Raw genomic sequence first — 21,351 nt, 5'->3', positions numbered from 1 at the left:
TTTAAAAAAAGGAAAGAGTGAACACATTTCACTCTGCTGCCAACTAAGGATGAACTATTGCAGCATGAAAAGAAGATTCAGGCTGTTTATCATCTTTTTTTTTCTTTGTTTATGGTTTGTTAGTAAAGGAACATTATTTTTGATGGCCAATGAAAAAGTTTCCTTGTAGTGAGGATGTGAGGTTCTAAAGGCAAACCATCACTGTAATATTTTTTAATTTTGTGTTTGAAAAATAACAGATTTGAGGGTTAGATCCACTTTCCATGAACCAGTACCAGATAGGACAAAGGTTTACAATAGTCGTCCTTCAGGAATATCAGTTAAAGCAATTGGGTAAGTTAACTTCAGATTGATGATAAGATTAAACATGCAATTCCATAAACTCATACTGAACATGCAAAAATTAAGCTTGCAAACGCATTTGGAATCAATGACCCATTGTCAGGGCCGTGCACAGGGGCATGTATTGAAACTGAAAAAGGGCAACCCCCTCACCTTTTTTTATTATTATTATTTTTATTAAGATTATTTAGTAAGCCTACATAAAAGGAAGAAATGGTCACATCTTCATAACAAATTCAATAACACAAAATAACAGTCTCAAAAGCTTTAGATTTTTTCACTATTAATAACAACCATAATACTAATATAGATAATATAGATATACAGGGTTTCAGGGCTTCTTTAGCCCTAAAGCCCTAAAAAAACATGTTTTAAGCTACTACATTTATACATGTGAAGACGAGTGGAGAGTAGGCCTATAGAATACTATAGATTCAAAAATTAGCTAGATAGTGAATACAGCCTTGAATGAACCATAATTTAATATTATTACCATAACATGATTAAATGTTAATAAATTAAGTGTATCAGCAATCATAAATCCAAGAATAAATTTCTTAGAAATACATGTTACTTAGGTGACGAGGATCACTCAGTCGCTTTATGTGAGTTCCAGTACGAAATAGTGCGGGGGCGCACCTGTGCTTATGATTTTCTGATGGTAAAAACAAATTATGTTGTTGTATTACTTATCAATATATTGTTAACATTTGACAAAAGTCTAACTCAAATGCAGTTATGGGGGTTTTGACCAGCGAATGAGTGCAAATGTGCTTTTTTTGTCATTAAAAAAAAAAAAAAACTCATTAAAACGGCGCCGGCGGCATCACATTTTCATCAACAGGTTACAAACTAGTTTGTTGTAGCTATATATATGGGCGCTCAGTTTTTCCTGTTGTAAAATACATTTGGCCAAAATCTCATTTTATAAAAGATGAAATGCTATGCACAGGCTATTTAAGTGTAGGCTATATTGGCTATGATATGGCAAATGCTAGACCTCTCTCTCAGGTCTCACATGTCTCAGTCAGACATCAAATAAATAAAATATGAGCCTTTATAGACATAGTGTTTAGTACTTATTCAAACAACACAATCTTTATTTACCCTTGCAAACCTTCAGCTGCTGTCTGCTGTGCGGCATAGAGGGGGCGGAGTTATCAGGTTTACTGACAGTTTGAGGATCGAACAAGATTTACAAGCTCTTTTTAAAAACTTTCATAGGCTAAATATTTGTAAAACAGACAGACAGACGTAAAGGGTGAACAAAAGCATTGATTTATAAAAAAAAAAGAAAAAAAAAAAAAGAAAAAACACCACCACCACCAAAAAAAGGGCACTTCGGAGTTTAAAGGCAAAAAGGGAATGTGCGCTGCACAGGTTGAGCCCTACCTGTTATTAAATTGTTAGCAGCCCTATACAGCCCTACCTGTTATTAAACACTAAATTGTTCTTTAGTGTTGAAAAAAGTGTTGAATGTTACCATGTTTTTACCATGACATTACTTAATTTAACCCCTTTTTATTAATGAAAAAATTGAGAAATTCTTTGAAATTATAAATGTTACAAGAACTAGCAAAAAAACTGATAGATTACAAAATAATTCTGCTGATAGATTTCTTCCAAACAGATCACATGTTGTACGATGTAGTGAACTACTGCATACTTGTACATACATGTATCTCTGTTCCTCCAGACACCTCCAGTTTTGCTTGATTGTTTCTGCATATTTCTGCTTTCTCTCTTTGTTGTTGTCATTGGTTGATTTTTTTTACATCTATTTGGTTTATTTTGCAGTCCCCTTATATCTTTCACATTTACATTTATTCCTTTAGCAAACACTTTCATTTGAAGGCATTTGAAATGAGGAATGCTACAACAAAAGCGATTAAGCTTCTTACCAAATAACTAATAACCATTGTTAAAATAATTATATGGCTTACTTTTAGATTATATTAAAGCTTTTGCTTAGAAGTAATGCCATAAATGGTCAGCTTCAAGAGACATGCACATATCATTAATTCAATTCAAATTATTGTCCAACAAAAAGTTTTTTTTTTAATTAATGCATTTTTGTTCGGATGCTTTAAATTGATCAAAAGTGACAGTAAATACATTGATTATGTTACAGAGTATTTATAGAGTATTCAAATAAATGCTGTTCTTTTGAACTATATATTCATCAAAGAAAGAATTCTGGGAAAAAAAAGAAAAAAAATCCACAAAAGAGGATCAAATCAGTAATGATGCTGAAAATTCAGCTTCGCCACTACAGGAATAAATTAAAATGTATGATATATTAATATAGAAAAAACGATTTTTTTATCAAATAAATGCAGCCTTGGTGACCATAAGAGACTTCTTTCAAAAACATTATATTTTACAGACCCCAAACTTTTGAATGGTAGTGTACAATATGAAATGGTTAATTGTGATTTCATGGCTACACAAAACCATTAAGCTTCTTTAGTCTTGTCAAACTGTAAATATTACATTACCTGTTTTTCAGCACTGATGAAACTCCTCCAGGGGTCTTGATTGAATGTCTTTCATTAGACTCTCTACCAATAAATGGTTATGTGATTTCACTGCAAGAAAAAAAGCACTTTAATATTTTTTTGATTATTTGAGATGATTATTTTATTTTATGTTTTAATACAAAAAAAGAGCAAACACTGGAGTGTCATTTTATGTCACACATTGTGTACAAATACGATTCACCCGACTGAAAAGGGGAAATAAAATTGTAGTTGTTTTGCAGTTGCTCAGACCATAGTTTCATGCACATTTTATTAATGAGAGTCATCGGGTGGTTATCAGATTTTGGTGGGTGTGTTTTGTTCTTTCGAAGTTCCATAGCATCTGTAACATACCTTTGGTTTAGTCTTCCCATCTAGTTAATGATCAGTGAGCTGGATTGGCTTTTGTCCATTCTGGTTGGTGGTTCAAACATCAGGCCAGATAAGACTCTGGTCATCATCAGTATCACTTATGTTCATCCAATGAGAGTGAGGAAGCCTTTCATTTCCCCCTGTCTTACTCTACAGTTTCAGCACAGGCAGAGGTAGAGCTACCCGAAGCTCCTGACGTCCTCCTGCCTTCATCTCTCCACTGGAACTAACACTCCACATACACAGAAAAGCAAAGACTTAGGAAGAGAAATGTATTCCCAAAGAAAGGGCTGGGAATGGTCCGTTACATTGTTGTCACTTGCTGTTTGCGTGGTAAGTCTTCACTTGTCATATTTTGTATATCTAAATCGTCTGAATGGCGGAATCATTCTACAAAATATCTGAAGCGTGCTGCTGTAAATATGGAAATAGCAAAGTGAAGAGTTTTGTCTTCCACAAGTTTCCTTTATATGCGGGATAGGGATCAATAGTATAAGTTGAGGTCATACTTAATTGTTTCATTTTCCGAAATAGAAAATTGATCCACAAATAAATGTGAAGCATTTCATAATAATGAGATATTGAAATATGTATGGAATTTTGACCATACAAAATCGTCTGTCAGCATGTGGAGAATGAATATTGTCTATAAATGAAAACTGATAATTCCAGGTTTAAACATTCATGCCCATGGTTTTTACTGATGGATTCTGGTTATCATTAAATTCAGAAAAGTTGGCGTTATGCTTTTTCCAACGATACCCATCCAGACTCCGCCACATCTAGCTTTATTAAAAGTTTTCTGGCTATAATTGTGGTACAAAATATGATTGGTTGATTGGTCAGAGGCATTTGCAAAAGTTTCAAATCTGTTTGCATGAAACACAATACATTTATCAATGTATCTCATTTGATTTATTTGTGTATTTGTTTGTGAATCACTTTAGATTTATTTGTGGATCAATTTTTGTGAATATGAAACAAATAGCACCTCATTTGATCACATCCACACTTTTTCTCGCTGTGGAATGTGTGTGAGCCAGATACTTCTGAAAATTATTTGTTACAAATTGTAAAGAAAACGTTTCATTTCATTTCATTGTCATTTTTTGAATGAAAAAAACTAATTAAATATATTATCATTCAAAAGTTTGGATATAATAAATGTTTTTTGAGCAGAAAATCAGCATATTATAATGATTTCTGAAGGATCATGTGACTGAAGACTGGAGTAATGATGCTAAAAATTCAGCTTTACCATTATATTAAAACAGTTCTTTTAAATTGTTATTATATTTTGACTTTAGCATAAGAGATTTCTTTCAAAAACATTGAAAAATCTTTGATGTAAATGCAGGCAAAAAACTGAACTCCGCAGGAAAAATCCTTATTGTTGAGTTCTGAGTGCTAAAGATTCGATACAGATCTACTGTATAAGACACTTGACTAAACTACAGATTGTTACATCCCTATCTATGTTATATCTCTGTCTTTTGCAGGTTCTCACTGGTGCTCAGCATGAACCAGGCTACTGCTCGTTTTATGAGGACTGTGGCCTAAACCCTGGTGTCGAGGGGGCTCTTATTCCCCCTAGGGTACCCTGTAAGGAATACAGAAAAGCCGTTAATGTGACGGGAGACCACTATACACTTTTCAAATCTGTATGCCCAATGTTTGCCAACGGTGATGGTGAAACACTGGGCTGCTGCTCCATCAGGCAGCTCACAGCTCTACAGAGCAGCCTGACGCTGTCCAAAGCCGTGCTGATCCGATGCCCATCCTGCGCAGACAACTTTGCACATCTCCACTGTGCCACCACCTGCAGTCCCAACCAAAGTCAGTTGTTAAAAATCACCAAAACCGCGAACATCACACAGCCATCTGGCATTGTCAAGGAAGCTGTGGTAGGTTACGAGGCTTACATATCCAACAACTTCTCAGATGCTTCGTTTAGATCCTGCAGAAACGTACGAATCCCAGCCACCGGAGGGTTCGCTATTGCCACGATGTGTGGCCGCTATGGTGCGACTCTGTGTACACCGCAACGCTGGTATGATTTCCAGGGTGACTCAAGCAATGGACTGGCTCCTCTGGATATTAATTTCAGGCTCTTGCCAGAAGGACAGACCGCTGAACTCCCACAAGGAGCGTTTCCATTTGCAGGAAGAGCGTTGAATTGCAACGAGATGACACCTACAGGGGGTGAGGCCTGTTCCTGTCAGGACTGTGAGCAATCTTGTCCAGCTGTACCACCGCCACCACCTTTACCAAAACCATTCATGATTGGTAGACTTAACGGCGTCCTTGTCATCTGTATCATAGTCTTTGCCTGCATCTTTTTCCTTTTTATGTGTTACGTAGTTTTAGAGTGCACTACCTACTGCCAAAAGTCAAGGAGCGCTCGGAAGGGCAAGAGCACCACGGACCAAAACGAAAATGAGATTAACCATAAAATCAGTCCTAAAGATGTTTCGTGCTCTGACAGAGCCAGTCTTGCCACTCAGGACTTCCTAGGATCTCTTTTCGAGACCTGGGGAACGATTATGGCACGGTATCCTCAGTTTGTGCTTCCGGTCTGCCTTGTGGTTGTGATAATATTCACAGTGGGAATAAAAGACATAGAACTGACCACAGATCCTGTCCAGCTCTGGTCAGCACCCCAAAGTCGTGCCATGCGTGAGAAGGACTTCCATGATACACATTTTGATCCATTTTACCGCACCAATCAGCTGATCTTGACCGCTCCAGACCGGCCCAGCCACTACTATGACTCCTTACTCTTTGGCGAACAGAACTTCAGTGGCATCATCTCTAAAGGTAAAACTTCCTGTTGTTTCACTTGTTGGTCAAAATAATTAGTTTGATGGCTACACAATCAATAAAAAAAAAAAGAATTGTGATTACCAATAAGGTTGTCAAAAATTAACTCATTGTGAAACGTGTCAAAAGTATTACGCATACTATTTAGATCTAGAGAAGTAGCGACAGATCTCTTCCGTATTGTAATGTTCAATGGATTATCGAAAAAAGAAAAAAGGTGTAGGATGGGTTCTACCTTGGTTCTATCCATCAGTTGTTGATTGAATGGAGAAGGATCTGAATGTGAACTTGCAGTCATTTGTACCACATGACTGCAAAAGTCCAGCATACTGTACTTCACCGGTGAGAATATCACTGGAAAAAGTTTTTGCTCATAGCTTTCTGTATATAATCCATTCACAATTGGAATAACTACTGTGAAGTTGGGATGTGTAGCCTTAGCCTCAAGCAGTCCTAATGAGTGTTTTATGTAGCAATGCTTTCATTTTTGAGAATTTTCTGTTCCCCTGAATCTTAGGTTTCAGTCATTCAAATATAGGCTTACTGAGTATGTTTCTTTCTCACAGATTTGATCATAGAGCTGCTGGAGCTTCAGCAGAGAATCCAGGCAATTGAATTCTGGTCAGATGATCTAAACCGAACTGCAAGCCTTAAAGATGTTTGCTATGCGCCACTCAATCCAGACAACCCCTCTTTAACAGACTGTGCTGTCAACAGTCTACCGCAGTACTTCCAAAATAGCTTGGACAACCTAAACGCCAAAGCAAACATGACAGAGCTCGGCGTGACTAAGGAGGTGGATTGGAGGGACCATTTCATCTACTGTGTAAAGTAAGTCACATATCCATAACTGTAGTTGTTACATTAACTTAGGAACATTTCCAGGTTTTTGAAGTTCCACTGAACAAGTTTCAAGTTGTTTCAAGCACTGGGACTTTTCATGTTTTTGCATGCTGGGACTTTCTGCAGTTTACATCATAAACGGCATCAACTGAAACTGACTCTTTATGAGTCAGTCATTTAATAATTTGCTCACCGATTGATTCAAATACATGATTCATTCAGGAACGAAATAAGAACTTGTTCAATTCAGAATTCTGTAGCATACTCTTCTCTTAAGCTAATACGTACTACTAATAAAATATAAAATATTTCATATTAATGTAACTAATACATGCTAGTATGCTACTCCGAATTCAGTCACAGTCTTTATGACATACTCGCATACTTCTTTTAAATAAGTACTTACTCTGAAACTTTTAAAAATAAATGTTTTAGTATGAATGTGTATGAATGTAATCCGAATGGATGAAATACTACTTTCCTCATATTGTCATTGTCATCTGACCTACCAGCATTAGTTGTGTCACTACATGACCAAATCCTCTTCTATGGCCTCATGGCATAGTAAAATATCCATAGGATGTGCACTTCAGGAGCAGTAGGTCATACATGTACTTTGTGCATACCGTTCTATGAATACTGTGAATTTGAACACTATTCATATACTGTTTTTGCCAACTATATAGTATAGTTAAGTCTATATAGCATGCATATTCATTGAAGCCAGAGACTGGCTACTATATAGCATACTACTACTATAATATAAAATAAATAATAAGAGTAGGTATTTTGAATGAAGACTTTATGGGAGAGTCATTGAATCGTTCACTCAACCAATTTCATCATTCAAAATCACTGAATCATTCAGGAATGAAACAGCACCTATTGAGTGTTTTGTTGTTGCCGCAAAAATAGACAAAGTAACTCAATTATTCTTGTCTATTAAACTGTTTTATAAAAACAATATCACACATAACATAATTACATTCTGCTTGCCCACAGCTCTCCATTATCATTTAAAGACATCACAGCTCTTGGCATGAGTTGCATGGCAGACTATGGAGGTCCTGTCTTCCCCTTCCTGGCTGTAGGAGGATATGAGGGTAAGGCACAAAACTGTCTGCTAGCATCTAATCTTTGTCTTAAAGATTTACTGAGCTGACTTTCAGCTTTCCATTACATTTTCAGATGAGGCATACACCATTGCTGAGGCCCTGATCCTCACCTTCTCCCTGAACAATTACGCACGATCCGACGTTAAATTTAAGGTGGTTCAACAGTGGGAAAGCATGTTCCTTAAAATTGTCCAGGAATATCAGAAAAACACAAGCACAAACTTCACATTTGCCTACATGGCTGAGGTGAGATTCTGGTTGACCATATGCTGTATAGATCAAAGAAGCCAGTCTTTAACAGTGTCATAATCGAATGATCTGGTGCTCCGCAGAGGTCTTTGGAAGATGAGATTAACAGAACGACTTCAGAGGATATCCCCATATTCATGATAAGCTATGCTGTCATCTTCCTCTACATTGCTGTGGCTCTTGGGGAATATTCATCCTGGAAGCGTATCCTGGTGAGTGAGTAACGGAGTGGTTAATGGCTTACTGGGAATTTCCTAATTTCTGATAACAGGGAATAAAGGAAGAAGCATTTACTTTCTCAAAATGAAGGCCTAATGGAAACTCAACGTAAACTGTTCTGAGCAATTCAAATGATACATTCTGGATATCAAATCTAAGTAACATACCCATTTTTTAATATAATGCCATTTTTGTACAAGCTAATATGATTCTTTAGGGTATAAATTAAAAGTTTGTAATATACTTTAATTAAAAATTCTCATTAGTATTGTAAGAAAACACTCATTTTACCTGGTCAAAAACAGCTCTGTTTTCAGCACGCCGTTTCAGTGCATGTGTCTTTAAATGATAATGAGCTTTGCTCACCCCGCCCCTCTGTTCTGTGTGTACACCGTTTCTAATAACCATAACGCGTTGTTCATGATTATAAACGTGGGATTATGAATTATATTGAGAACGTCGTACATAGAAAACATGGCATAAGGTACCCTTGAGTGTAAACAGCCGCCATTCATCGTGAAGCGTGCAGCAAGCGATACGCAAAGACTGATATAAATATTAATATAAAGGTTAATAAAACGTTACACTCAGTTCAGTTGAGAGGTGCAGCAGGAACACGAATAGTTGGGACCGATTCTTAGCAAAACCAGCTTTACTGACCCTCGTGTGTAAAGCAGTCTGGTGTGAAATGATTCGCGCAAACATGAAAGCATGGACAATCGTGGGGAATCCCCGCGAGGGAATCACCGCGTCAATGCTTTGGGAATATTCCATCAAAACATCAAAATGACTGCTGTGTTCCTTATTACACACAAGAACAGGACGCCACAATCGCTTAGACGCCATTCTTCTCCAGCATATCAATGCACTATGATGACGGACAGCTTGCTCACGAGCGAGGGCGGGTCTGTGTTGAAACGCTGCACTGTCAATCACAATCGTGGGAGGGGCGTCGATTTAGTGACGTCACAAAATCGAACGGCTTGATTTCAGAGAGGGTCAAACATATAAGGAGATTTAAAAAAAAACACTGGATGGATTTTTATCATTTTATGATGGTTGTGTACAGGCACTTCCAACACACATTTCAGTACAATCAACTTGTAAAAGTGCATATACCATTATATGACCCCTTTAAAGGGGTGGTATAATGCCCTTTTCACTAGATGTAAAAAAAGTCTGATTAAAATGAGTATGTACAGTTTTAGCTCAAAATACCCCACAGATATTTTTATATAGCATGTTAAAGTTGTCACTTTTTGAGGTTGAGCAAAAACACACCTTTTGTGTCTGTCCCTTTAAATGCAAATGAGCTGCTGCTCCCGGCACAGAGGGTGGAGCTTCAAGAGCTTGTGTCCTTTTACCTCACACAGACATGCACTGAAAATTTCAAAACTTTTAGCCTTTTATGTTCAAACAAAGTGAGAAAGATGGAGAGACTCAAGAAGAAGTGACAACATGTAGGCTTTTTCTCAAAATATTTCACATTTGTTTCTCAGTTGATATAGTATGGAGGTCAGAAAAAAATAATGAATAAGCTTAGTTATAGATTGAGTATTATCTCCTCTTTCCAAAAGTATTTCAGATGAACTATCCATTGGCCTAGTTTGACAAGTAAATATATTCTAATGCTGCTTCTACAAACCATGGTTGTATGGTTGTCTTCTTAGGTAGACTCAAAGTTCTTGGTCGGACTGGGTGGTATTCTGGTCGTCGGCTGCTCTGTCTTGGCCTCGATGGGTTTCTATGCCTGGATTGGGGTTGCGTCCTCACTGGTCATTCTGCAGGTGGTCCCCTTCCTCGTGCTTGCTGTGGGAGCTGATAACATCTTCATTTTTGTTCTAGAATATCAGGTATGTTTCTTTATTCATTCTGTTTTTCTTTGTAGCTTATCTTTCTGACATACTTTCTAGGGGTCAGCTTTAAATCGTGAATCAAATCACTTCTTTTACAGTTCTTAGTTTTATACAGTATCGTTCAAATGTTTGGGGTTTGTTTTTGTTTAGTTTTTTTAAAGAAATGTATACTTTTATTCTGCGTGGATGCATTAAATTAAAATAAATGTTCAAATAAATGCTGTTCTTTTGAACAGTTTTCACACAAAAAGCAGTGCAACAGTTTTAAACTGTGATAATAATATAATATATTTATTGTGCATCAAATCATCATATTAGAATGATTTCTAAAGGAACATTTGACACTGAAGACTGAGGTAATGATGCTGAAAATTCAGCTCTGCCATCGCAGGAATATATTACATTTTAAAATATATTCAAATAGAAAACAGTTATTTTGAATTTTAATAATATTTCACAATATTTGATCAAATAAATGCAGCCTTGGTGAGCATGAAACAAAAAATCTTAACAACCCCAAACTTTGAAACGTTAGTGTATATTCATCCATCCATCCTTATATACATATACATATAAAAACATATGCATACACATACATACATAAACATACATGCATGCATATATTAGAAGTAGAAGATATTACTTTATGTCTCAACTACTGCCTATAACTTCATAAACCACGCTTTTTTTTCTCTTTTCCACGTTGAATCTCAATCAGAGAGATATCCGCAGACCAGGAGAGCAGAGGGAGGAACATATCGGGAGAGTTCTTGGAAATGTGGCTCCCAGCATGCTCCTTTGCAGTTTGTCTGAATCTGTTTGTTTCTTCCTGGGTGAGAATTTCCCACTAATCTTTAACTCTGATTCATCCCATAAAACACAAGAACAAGAGAAATTTTATTTTTATAAAATTATGGATAGAAACGAGGAACATTTATTATAGTGCCTGACCTTTACTCACATGTGCATGTCAGCGAAACATAAAGCATCAGATATGTACCACCCTAATTAAATAGAGATATGATTGATGTATAGTGGCAATAATGTACTTTGAATGAGTCATATATATAATGCAGTCAGTGGGTTCAGATTAATTCCATGTATGAGTAAACACTCTAAACACACCCTCATTGTCTCTTTGCAGGTGCTTTGAGCACTATGCCGGCGGTGAAGTCGTTTGCCCTATACGCGGCATTGGCTGTGCTCATGGACTTCATTCTACAGATGACTGCCTTTGTGGCTCTGCTCTCACTTGATGCTCGACGACAAGATGCAAACCGTTGTGAGATAGCTTGCTGTGTTACTGTGACAACTCCACACCCATCCAAACCCAACCAGGGCATCCTGCTCCCATTAATGAAAAAATACTACGCCCCTGCACTGCTCAACCCTGTCAGCAGGATAATAGTGGTACGTTCCTACTTTACAGTATTATGGTTTCTTTAACTACAGTCATTTTATGATTTTTATTACAATTGCTACTTTTCATATGTCTTTTATTTATATATTCAATGGATTTACCTTTATCCCAGTTCTAGACTTTCAGTCATAAAATATGAAACTTCATCATAAAGATATAAAATAGTACATTTTTAAAGCTATAGTAATAAAAACAACTTGTAAAAAAATATTGTGTTAACACTTAAAGCCTTTATGTATAATGCATTATAAAGGTAGTCATAATGTACTTTATAATGCATTAAATCTTTTCATAAAAAAATCATTATTTTTATATTTGCAGATTCCTTGTTACATCTGAAAGTGGTTGTCATGTGTTTTAATGCTTTCTAAAGGTTTAACAATGAATAGATATGTATTATAACTGTGGTTACAATTATTTATATTGACCATACAAGGCATAATTAATGCATTAAAATACTTTTATAATGAATCATATATAAAGGCTTTAAAGGAGCTGTATGTAAGATTGTGGCCAAAACTGGTACTGCAATCACTTTCAAATTACTGTAGAGCAGTGTATCCGCTCCCCCTCCCCCCTGACTCGAGGTTGCCAGATATGCTGCAGGATCCAGCAGGAACGTAGGCTGCTACAATTGAGCTGCAGCTGTGGTAAGAGCAGCAGAGCTGGCAACCCGGATGCCGAAACACTTCTGACTTCGTGATTGGTAGATAGGTGGAGGGTGGGGCTTCAGGCCAAAACACAAGATGACAACATCAACATCAGTTGAGGGCTGCAAGTTTACTTTTTAAATGACAATATCCTGGCCGTACTACTGTTGTCAGCGATATAAGTATTTGAAATGAACATGATTTCTTAATGTCTAGTGACATATCAGGGTCATTTTATGATTAATTGAAATACATTTCTTACATACAGCTCCTTTAAGTAAAGTTTTATAATTTATATACATTTTACAAAATATTCAGCTGTCCTTGGCCTGATTTCCAACACAACCAACAATTTTGCCCACTAATAAAAGTTAATAAAAGCTATAATTTTCTCAAAATGTTCATTAATTTCATTTTACTATTTTTAGGCTACATAAAAATATGAAATCAACCTTAACAGAATAAAGGAATCAGACATTTTATTCCAGTATAAATGTAAATTAAAAAAGTAAAAGTATGTGTACATGACTAAAACAAGTGTCCATTGTTTAAAACACTAGAATTTCTAGAATTTCATGCATATCTTTAAAAAAAAATAAGGTATGGTGTTTTTTTTTGTTAATTCTTTACATGCTTTTATATAATAGAATTAGTAATAGTTTAATATCATGATGTCTTGTTATCTTAGATGGTGGTGTTCCTTGTGATGTTCTGTGCCTCTGTGTTCCTCTTGTTCAATGTAAAAGTGGGCTTAGATCAGGAACTGTCCATGCCAACTGTAAGTACAGAAGTTTATTTAACACACCAATAAAAATGCATGAGCAAATATGCCAAAATGCCAATTAAAAACACTTTCAGTTATTCAATAATTAGTTACCGTGTTGTCTCTCTCTTCCCCTGTGTGTAAATATTACCAGGATTCCTACATGTTGGACTACTTCGCATACCTCAATAAGTATTTTGAGGTTGGCGTGCCAACGTATTTTATCACGACCAAAGGGTTCAATTTCACCAGTGCGGAGGGCTTAAATGCAGTATGTTCTAGTGTGGGATGTGACCAGTTCTCTTTTACCCAGAAGATCCGATACGCCACTGAGTACCCTGACCGGTGAGCACTATATATCTCCCCTGTATATCTCCACTATAAGTCTTTCCGCTTTCAGTGAACTAAAAATGTAATTTGGTGTTCTGCACTCCTCTACTCTTTACCTCACTTTGCATCACATCAGACCTTGAACTTACAGATTTGTGTTATCGATCTTGAAAGTCCACAGTGACACGGTCCTGGCAAGATACTATTATTAATGTTTGAGAATTATACAATGAAATGACTGTGACAAAAATGCTTTATCACTTCTACCTCTTAGTATTCTTTGAATACGGCCTCTGCAGTCATTCTAATTATAATGTTAGAACAGAGACAAAGATCTTTATAATACTGGTAAAGAGCCAGATCAATTATGAGCTATGGCTTTACTACCATACAAAAGTTTGGGTGTTGGAAAGATTTTTCAATATTTTTGAAAGAAGTCTCTTTTGCTTACCAAGGATGCAGTTATTTGATAAAAAAAAAAAAAAACAGTAAAACGTAACAGCTTTTCTATTTGTTGTTTTTTTTCTATTTGAATATATTTTATAGTATTCATGTGATGGCAATGCTGAATTTTCTGCATCATTACTCCAGTCTTCAGTGTCACATGATCCTTCAGAAATCATTCTAATATGCTGATTTTCTGCTCAAGAAACATGTTGAAAATAGTTGTGCTGCTTCATTACACACGTACATTTTTACAAAATACGAGGAGTTCAAGATCACAATTGAATCTCGCTGATTGCTCTAGATCTTATTTGGCTATCCCAGCATCCTCCTGGGTGGATGACTATATTGATTGGCTGAACCCTGGATCCAAATGTTGTCGTATCTATACAACTGGCCAAAAAAATGGAACGTTTTGTCCTGCCAATGAGAGTAAGTGTTTATGTATAAATTACCAGTTAACTATTAAAGCTTTTATGTTTATGTATGGTTCAATGAACTAAATTTTAAACTTTTTGACAGCGGGTATTTTTACGTGTGCCAAGAAGTGTATGAAAACCCCCGAAGATGGGGTTCTGCGGCCTAGTGTTGAAGAGTTTTACAAATTCCTGCCAGACTTTCTGAGCAACAGACCTGACCTACAGTGTCCAAAAGGGTAAGAAATGCTACTACATCTGGTCATCTAAAGGACTGAATAGAAGCTTTGAATGTTTAGAATGGTTATAGTGTATTTACTAAAAATGTTTTTATTTCATTTACAGTGGTTTGGGAGCTTATGATAAAGCTGTAATTAGAGACAATGAAACTGGGGAAGTAATAGGTGAGATACATCAATTTGTACATGTAACATTTTGCATACACCTTCTATAGTGGTTCTAAAAAGAAACCACTTTTATTAAAAAGAAATGGTCATTTTTAAAATGAATATACATTTCCCTATGCCGAGCTCTAAAATATTTGATTGGGTAGAAATTGTGAATAAAAATATTATGAGAATCACTGTTCTACGGAGCTGTTAAGTCATAACGTCAATTTGTTGGCTTGTTCACAATTGGTTCCCTTAAGAAATTTAAGATTAGCAGTTTCTGATTTATGAGTAAAATTTATTACTAATATTACTGCAAGAGATTTTAACATTTTGTTCTACAACATAAATTACTCACTTTCATACAGTACCTGAATCGTGATTCTTGAAACTGTCGTTTTTCTAAAAGCTAAAAAGACGCTAAGCTACAATGGCTACGACAGTTGTCTCAATTCGTTATACACATCAACTCACATCCTTATGGTAGTTGAAGCCCTTATTTGGTGAATTGTTCACAATGTTTGAGGTATGACTGTAATTTATGTTATAGAATAAAATGTGACGAAGCCACAGACTTAGGCTAATTGCTAATTCTCTTCCAGGTTTTAAGGCCTACAAACAGCTCATTTAAGACACATTTAAGTGTTTCAGTCTATTCACAATTTATCATGACATTTACAGCTTCTCGGTTCATGGCCTACCACACTCCTCTGGTCAACTCGCAGGAGTATACGGCTGCGCTGCAGAAGGTCAGAGAACTGGCGCGTAATATCACGCTGACCATGAGGCAAATCCCCGGCACCTCTCCTGACTTTGAGGTCTTCCCTTACACGTAGGTGTCGTCTTCTAATCCTCCCTTATCTTACCATCCTCACCCTTGCTGTTTCTTTTACGGGATAAGATAAGAAGCGATAATCAGGAAATGAAATGTTATTGAATGATAACGCGTCCTTGAGCTACTTCATAAATTGCAAAACTACATCACGAATCCTTGAGCTACTTGATACATTTCTTCCAATTCCAGGATAGAACAGGGATGTCACGCATCCATTTTAAAGGGTCATGAAACCCTAAAACACATTTTTTGAGATGTTAACAGATATGTGCTGGTGGCATCAATGAAATCAATGAAAACAGCAATACCACTCATTATGTTTATTATTAAAGCAAATATGTGTCTTTTTTTCTCATTTTTCTGAGCCATTTCCTCCTTCCTGTTTAAAGTCATGAAAAGTGATATATATGCGTAAATTCTGAGTGGTGATTGGTGGCTCACTTGGTGCTTCATGAAAAAGAAGTGTGCTTAATTATATTGAATGTGCACTTGTAGAGTACTTCAGATCTTCATAGTATATTTTTAACTAACCCTACTTGCTTTTAATATTGTTAATGAAATAAAGGGTCTCTCAAGTGTACTTTAAAGAGATTACACTTTCATGACTGTTTCTTGACACAATGAAATACACTTTTAAAAAGTGCACTTGTAATAATGACAAATTAAAAGCTTTACTTTAAAGTACATTTTAAATCATTGTTTTTTATTTTGTTGTGCTTTAAAGAAGTACCGTACACTTATTTTGATGTTTACAAACATATGTTAAACACATGTAAAGTACTTACATTTTAAAAGTACTAAATTGCAACTTCATTATTACAAATGTGTATTTATAAATACATGACATACATGTTTCATTAGAAATGACATTAAAATATATTTTAGTTTGCATAAATGCTTGTCAGTACATTTGGCAGTACACTTAGTAACCATATTTAAGACACAATGGTCTGGTTTCACAGACAGGGGTTAGATTAAGCCAGGATTAGGCCTTAGTTCAATTAGGACATTTAAGTAGCTTTTATAAGTGTGCCTAAGAAATAACATTACTGTGTGCATCTTGAGGCAAAACAATGGCAATGACATATTTTAAGATATCTCAGTGCAAGTTGCTTTCAGTTAAAACAGCTGAAACATGCATTTTAGTCTGGGACTAGCTTAAACCTTGTCTGTGAAACCGGGGGAATAAGTAATTATGAAATTCTTCTTAAGTCCTACTCAAGAATGTCAAAAAGCATTCTTAAGTTCAACTAATTGCATTGTAATATACATTTAAACTATGCTGCCATTAAGTAAATGACATGCAGTTAATTGTGCAAAAACTACATTTAGTTCCCACTTAATATTATTATTTTAAAGTATATCATATCCATAATAACAGCTCTTTTAAAAAGTATGCTAAAGTGTACTTCTTTCACAAGGGTGTCCAAGATAAAACATGGCCAAAGAAAAAAAAGTTCTTAGTTCTTAATACAAGTAAAAGACATGCATTAAAGTTTTCATTAAATGCACAAGAAGAAACAGGTTCAAAAATCTCTGTGCCCTGACTCTGTGATCTTTCATTTCGCAGTGTGACGTACGTGTATTACGAACAGTACCTGACCATCGTGAATGAGGGTCTGTTCAACATTGCCATGTGTCTCCTCCCCACATTCGTTGTGTGTTGTATCCTGCTCGGCATGGACTTGAGATCAGGCTTTCTGAACCTGCTCACCATAGTGATGATCACTGTGGATACGGTTGGCGTCATGACGTTGTGGAGTATCGATTTCAACGCTGTGTCGCTTATTAACCTTGTGACTGTGAGTGTGTCGAAGAAACCATTAGCAAGTTTGCATTTCATAAAACCAATGACAGTGTCATTAGCAATCCCTGGCATTATTAACGCACGGTTTGTTTTGCAGGCTGTTGGTATATCGGTGGAGTTTGTATCTCATATAACACGCTCATTTGCTCTCAGCATTGGCCACACAAAGGTGGAAAGAGCAAAGGAAGCCACAGCGAACATGGGCAGTGCTGTGAGTACCAGAACAACAAAGATGCTAGACTTGATGAATTTTTAAGACCTGCTCAGCTATGCTATTCCAGTCTAGTTGTGGTGCCATTACATTTGTCTATGTTCTCTTTTCCAGGTGTTTGCTGGAGTTGCAATGACCAACCTACCTGGAATCGTAGTTTTGGCATTTGCTAAAGCCCAGCTCATCCAGATCTTCTTCTTCAGACTCAATCTGGTCATCACTCTACTCGGCATGGCCCACGGCCTCATATTTCTGCCTGTGCTGCTCAGTTTCTTCGGTATGTTGCAAAAATGACTGCAAGCGCATAACTACATATGTCATTGGTGCTTAATCAAGTTCAAAAATACTAGTTCTAATTCTAAACAAAGGCTATGTTCAGACTCACCTGGCTTCAAGAGGCACGGTAGCTACTGATGCTGGAGACTAGGGTCTTTAACATCATTGTTAATGCGTCCGCTTCCCAAAATTGAGTTTGAAACAAGCTCGGAACGGGTCGAGTAGGACCAAGCAGCAACCTTGCGGTCTCTCTCTTGAATCCAACATGGAAGTGACTTAAACTGCAATTCATCGGCTGGCCTCTAGAGGCATAGCCTAGAAATCTAGACGCACCCTAGCAGCAGCAAAATTTATTTTGCAGCCAGGGTAGTCTAGCAACTCTCCGTTGACTTTCGGAGCTGTAAAAACCTAAATTGAGTCAGGCCAATCACATCGGTGGGCGGGCTTAACATAATGATGACATGAGTTGCGACGGTTCCCTACTACTTGAAAACAAAGAAGAGTTCCTGCTTCTGGCGAACAGTCTTTCGAATATGCTCTGGAGGACTTGGAGTTAAGTTTTTCTTTGAGAAAAGAGCAAAGAACGGCATTTAAGTCATTCTTAAAAAGGAAGATGTGTTCGTAGTTTTGCCGGCCAGATATGGCAAAAGTTGAATCTATCATCTAACGTTTAGCTCCGCTGTTGGGAAAACGCTCTGGTTGGTTGAAGCGCTGTCCTATTGCATGCCGAGGGAATTTGAAAGACAGCCGTTTATCCCGCCCCTCAGATTGAGCCGTGTCTATGGAGAGTTGCCAGACCTAACATCTTGATGTAGGTCTGGCTTGCCAGGCTACTAGAGACAGGCTCCAAAAGAGAATCTCATGTTAATATGCCCAACTTTACAGCAGAAAACAAGTTTACAGCCCTGTACAAAGTGGTTTTGGTCTATATAGCTGATTTTGCCCTTCATGACAACTGTGAGGGGGGTGGATTTTTTTATAACTTATCCATTAAAATGACATCAAGACTTCAATTTCTGCATAATTAAGGGCTTGGCCACTTTGAGTGACAGGTGGATTGCCGCTCCTGTCACTACTAGCCGTTTGTTAGCCGTCACGTCACCTCAGCTAATCCCGCCTCTTTGCCCATTTTCGGTTATCCGTGAGTGACGCGCCGCCAAGATGGCGACGGCCATTAATGGTTTTAAAAGAGTTTCTTATGCTCATCAAGGCCGCATTAATTTGACCAAAAAAATACAGTAAAACCGAAATATTATGAAATGTTATTACAATATAAAATAACAGTTTTCTTTTTGAATATATGATCAAACGTAATGTATTCCTCCGATGGCAAAGTTGAATTTTCTAAATTATTACTCCAGTCTTCAGTGTCAAATGATCCTTCAGAAATCATTATAATATGCTGATTTGCTGCTCAAAACGATTCTTATCATTATCAATGTTGTAAACTGTAGTGCTGCTTCATATTTTTGTGGAAATCGAGATAAATCTTTTTCAGGATTCTTTGATGAATAGAAAGTTCAAAAGAACAGCATTTTGTAATTGAAATCTTTTGTAACATTATAAATATCTTTACTATCACTTTTGGTTAATTTAATGCATGCATTCTTGCTTAATAAAACTAAAACTAACACTAATTTATTAATTTTTTAAAATCTTACTGACCCTAAACGGTTGAGTAAATGAGATAACTAGACACCAATTGCTGAATTAAATGCATTTTAAAGGGGTCATCTTACAACAATGTAATTGTTTATTACACCACTGTTTGAATTTAGAAAAACTGTATTCAAGACAGTATAGCATTTTTAAAATATTTGTACATTTGTGTTGTACTTGCAGCTGAGCTACAGTACATACAAATAAAACAGTATTATTAAATCTAAATAGTGCAAATAAAGTGTGTAAGAAAAGAGAAAATGCATAGTGTAACTGATGAAGAAATATAAAAGGGATCATGTTAAAAAATAAAAATGATACAGTCCAAACTATATAAAGTACACTAGTATTCAATTCCAAATACCTGAACAAACCAAACAATTTTGTGTGTGCTTCTTTGTATATATTGTGGTAGAATTTGGAAAAATATAAAATATATATATATATATATATATATATATATATATATATATATATATATATATATATATATATATATATATATATATATATATATATATATATATATATATGTGTGTGTGTGTTAGAACAGGTTTGGATTAAACAAAATGGAACAGATTTATTAATTCATAAAATTGACTGTCTGTGTTGCTCAGGTCCTGGTGTGAACAACGCACTTCTGCTGCAGATTCAAGAGAAAAAAGCCAAGGAGATGGAGCTCAACAGCAAAGCCACATATGACAATGTTAGCTTCGAAAACCACGAGAAATCGAACGGCCAAATCCCCGTAGAGCCTTCGTGTCCAGTAAAGGCCGACATTATCTTCAACACCACCCAAGAACCCACCCAATGGGATGTTGCCATATTGTAGCCCAAGACCTCTTACAAACTGCTCTTCCTCTTCCTTCCAGTTCATTTACCTATTACACTGAATTTGCAGTCATGAAAGGCAGACATAAGATTGCCATTACATACACTACTGCATATAAGCATTGGAGGGAAAAACAACCAACCACATTGAAACTTTCCAAGAAGAATCACCTCATGCTACAGTATGTCAGCTCTATACCTCCTTATGTGGGCTTCTCGATAGCATTGCATGACTGCTATCAACCTGTCCGTCTCCTTCTGAAGATGTTCATGAGCGAGAGCGAGATCGACTTGCCCAGGTCACACCTGAGACAAAGTGATATGAGACAAATGATGAGCTCAATTCCACTGTTTTAGAAATAAGGAAATTACTACAGTAGATGAGAATTATTTTAGTTTTTTATTATGCAATATTTGTTGAATGTTATATTTAATTGTTGTTGTTGTTTAGGTTTTATATTGTCATTTTTGCATGATAGTAATTGTCTTGTTCATAATAGAAACAACTCTGAAAGGAGGAAAATGTAGCTCAAATAACACTCCAGTTTAAAGAGTGTCCGCTCTTGCATTATAAGCATTACTGTAGTAATATTAAATGCACTGTGTGTATTTCTACATTCTGCAAAAATTCATTGAATGTTAAATAGATTTCAACTTTGCATTCAAAGTTTAAACTTACTGTTAAAGTAACTATAAGCACTTTTACGACAGTTTATTGACTGTATGATTGTAGGCAAACCCATTTCAGAGGTATTTCATTTTTAATTTTATTACAGAGTAAATATTTAAAAACATGATTGTAATACTTTCAAACACTGTCAAATGGCACATTAAATGCAAATAGTTATATTTCTGTTGCAGGAAATTATATGAATTAAATATTAAACTATACTGTAATATTGCCTTTTCTCACATGAATATGTTCTAGCAAGTATTATGTTTAAGCCTGTTATTAAATAAAGCAATAATCCCTATGAAGCAGTGG

General features: G+C 36.1%; 1 protein-coding gene across 1 annotated transcript; it reads left to right on the top strand.

Annotated features, from left to right (window-relative positions):
- The first annotated feature begins 3,393 nt into the window (after positions 1-3,393).
- On the top strand, positions 3,394-21,342 carry npc1l1 (NPC1-like 1). Its single transcript, XM_079897890.1, has 19 exons — positions 3,394-3,566; positions 4,733-6,050; positions 6,620-6,884; positions 7,899-7,999; positions 8,085-8,257; positions 8,344-8,472; positions 10,150-10,332; positions 11,054-11,168; positions 11,480-11,745; positions 13,094-13,183; positions 13,323-13,513; positions 14,247-14,374; positions 14,465-14,597; positions 14,704-14,762; positions 15,429-15,579; positions 17,153-17,384; positions 17,487-17,600; positions 17,715-17,877; positions 20,153-21,342. Exons 1-19 carry the CDS (start codon positions 3,504-3,506, stop codon positions 20,365-20,367), a joined length of 4,089 nt encoding a protein of 1,362 aa, XP_079754016.1. The 5' UTR covers positions 3,394-3,503; the 3' UTR covers positions 20,368-21,342.
- The last annotated feature ends 9 nt before the right edge of the window (positions 21,343-21,351 follow it).

This window comes from Squalius cephalus (assembly GCF_949319135.1).
Source record: "Squalius cephalus genome assembly, chromosome: 16".
Lineage (NCBI taxonomy): Eukaryota > Metazoa > Chordata > Actinopteri > Cypriniformes > Leuciscidae > Squalius > Squalius cephalus.
The sequence above is the reverse complement of the archived record's forward strand: the minus strand, read 5'-3'. Positions and strand labels throughout refer to the sequence as shown.

Excerpts from the sequence above, each read along its gene's own strand:
- npc1l1 (XM_079897890.1), top strand. The coding sequence starts at position 3,504 with ATGTATTCCCAAAGAAAGGGCTGGGAATGGTCCGTTACATTGTTGTCA. Across the intron at positions 8,473-10,149 it reads CATCCTGGAAGCGTATCCTG|GTAGACTCAAAGTTCTTGGT; the intron begins GTGAGTGAGTAA and ends TTGTCTTCTTAG. Across the intron at positions 11,169-11,479 it reads ATCTGTTTGTTTCTTCCTGG|GTGCTTTGAGCACTATGCCG; the intron begins GTGAGAATTTCC and ends GTCTCTTTGCAG.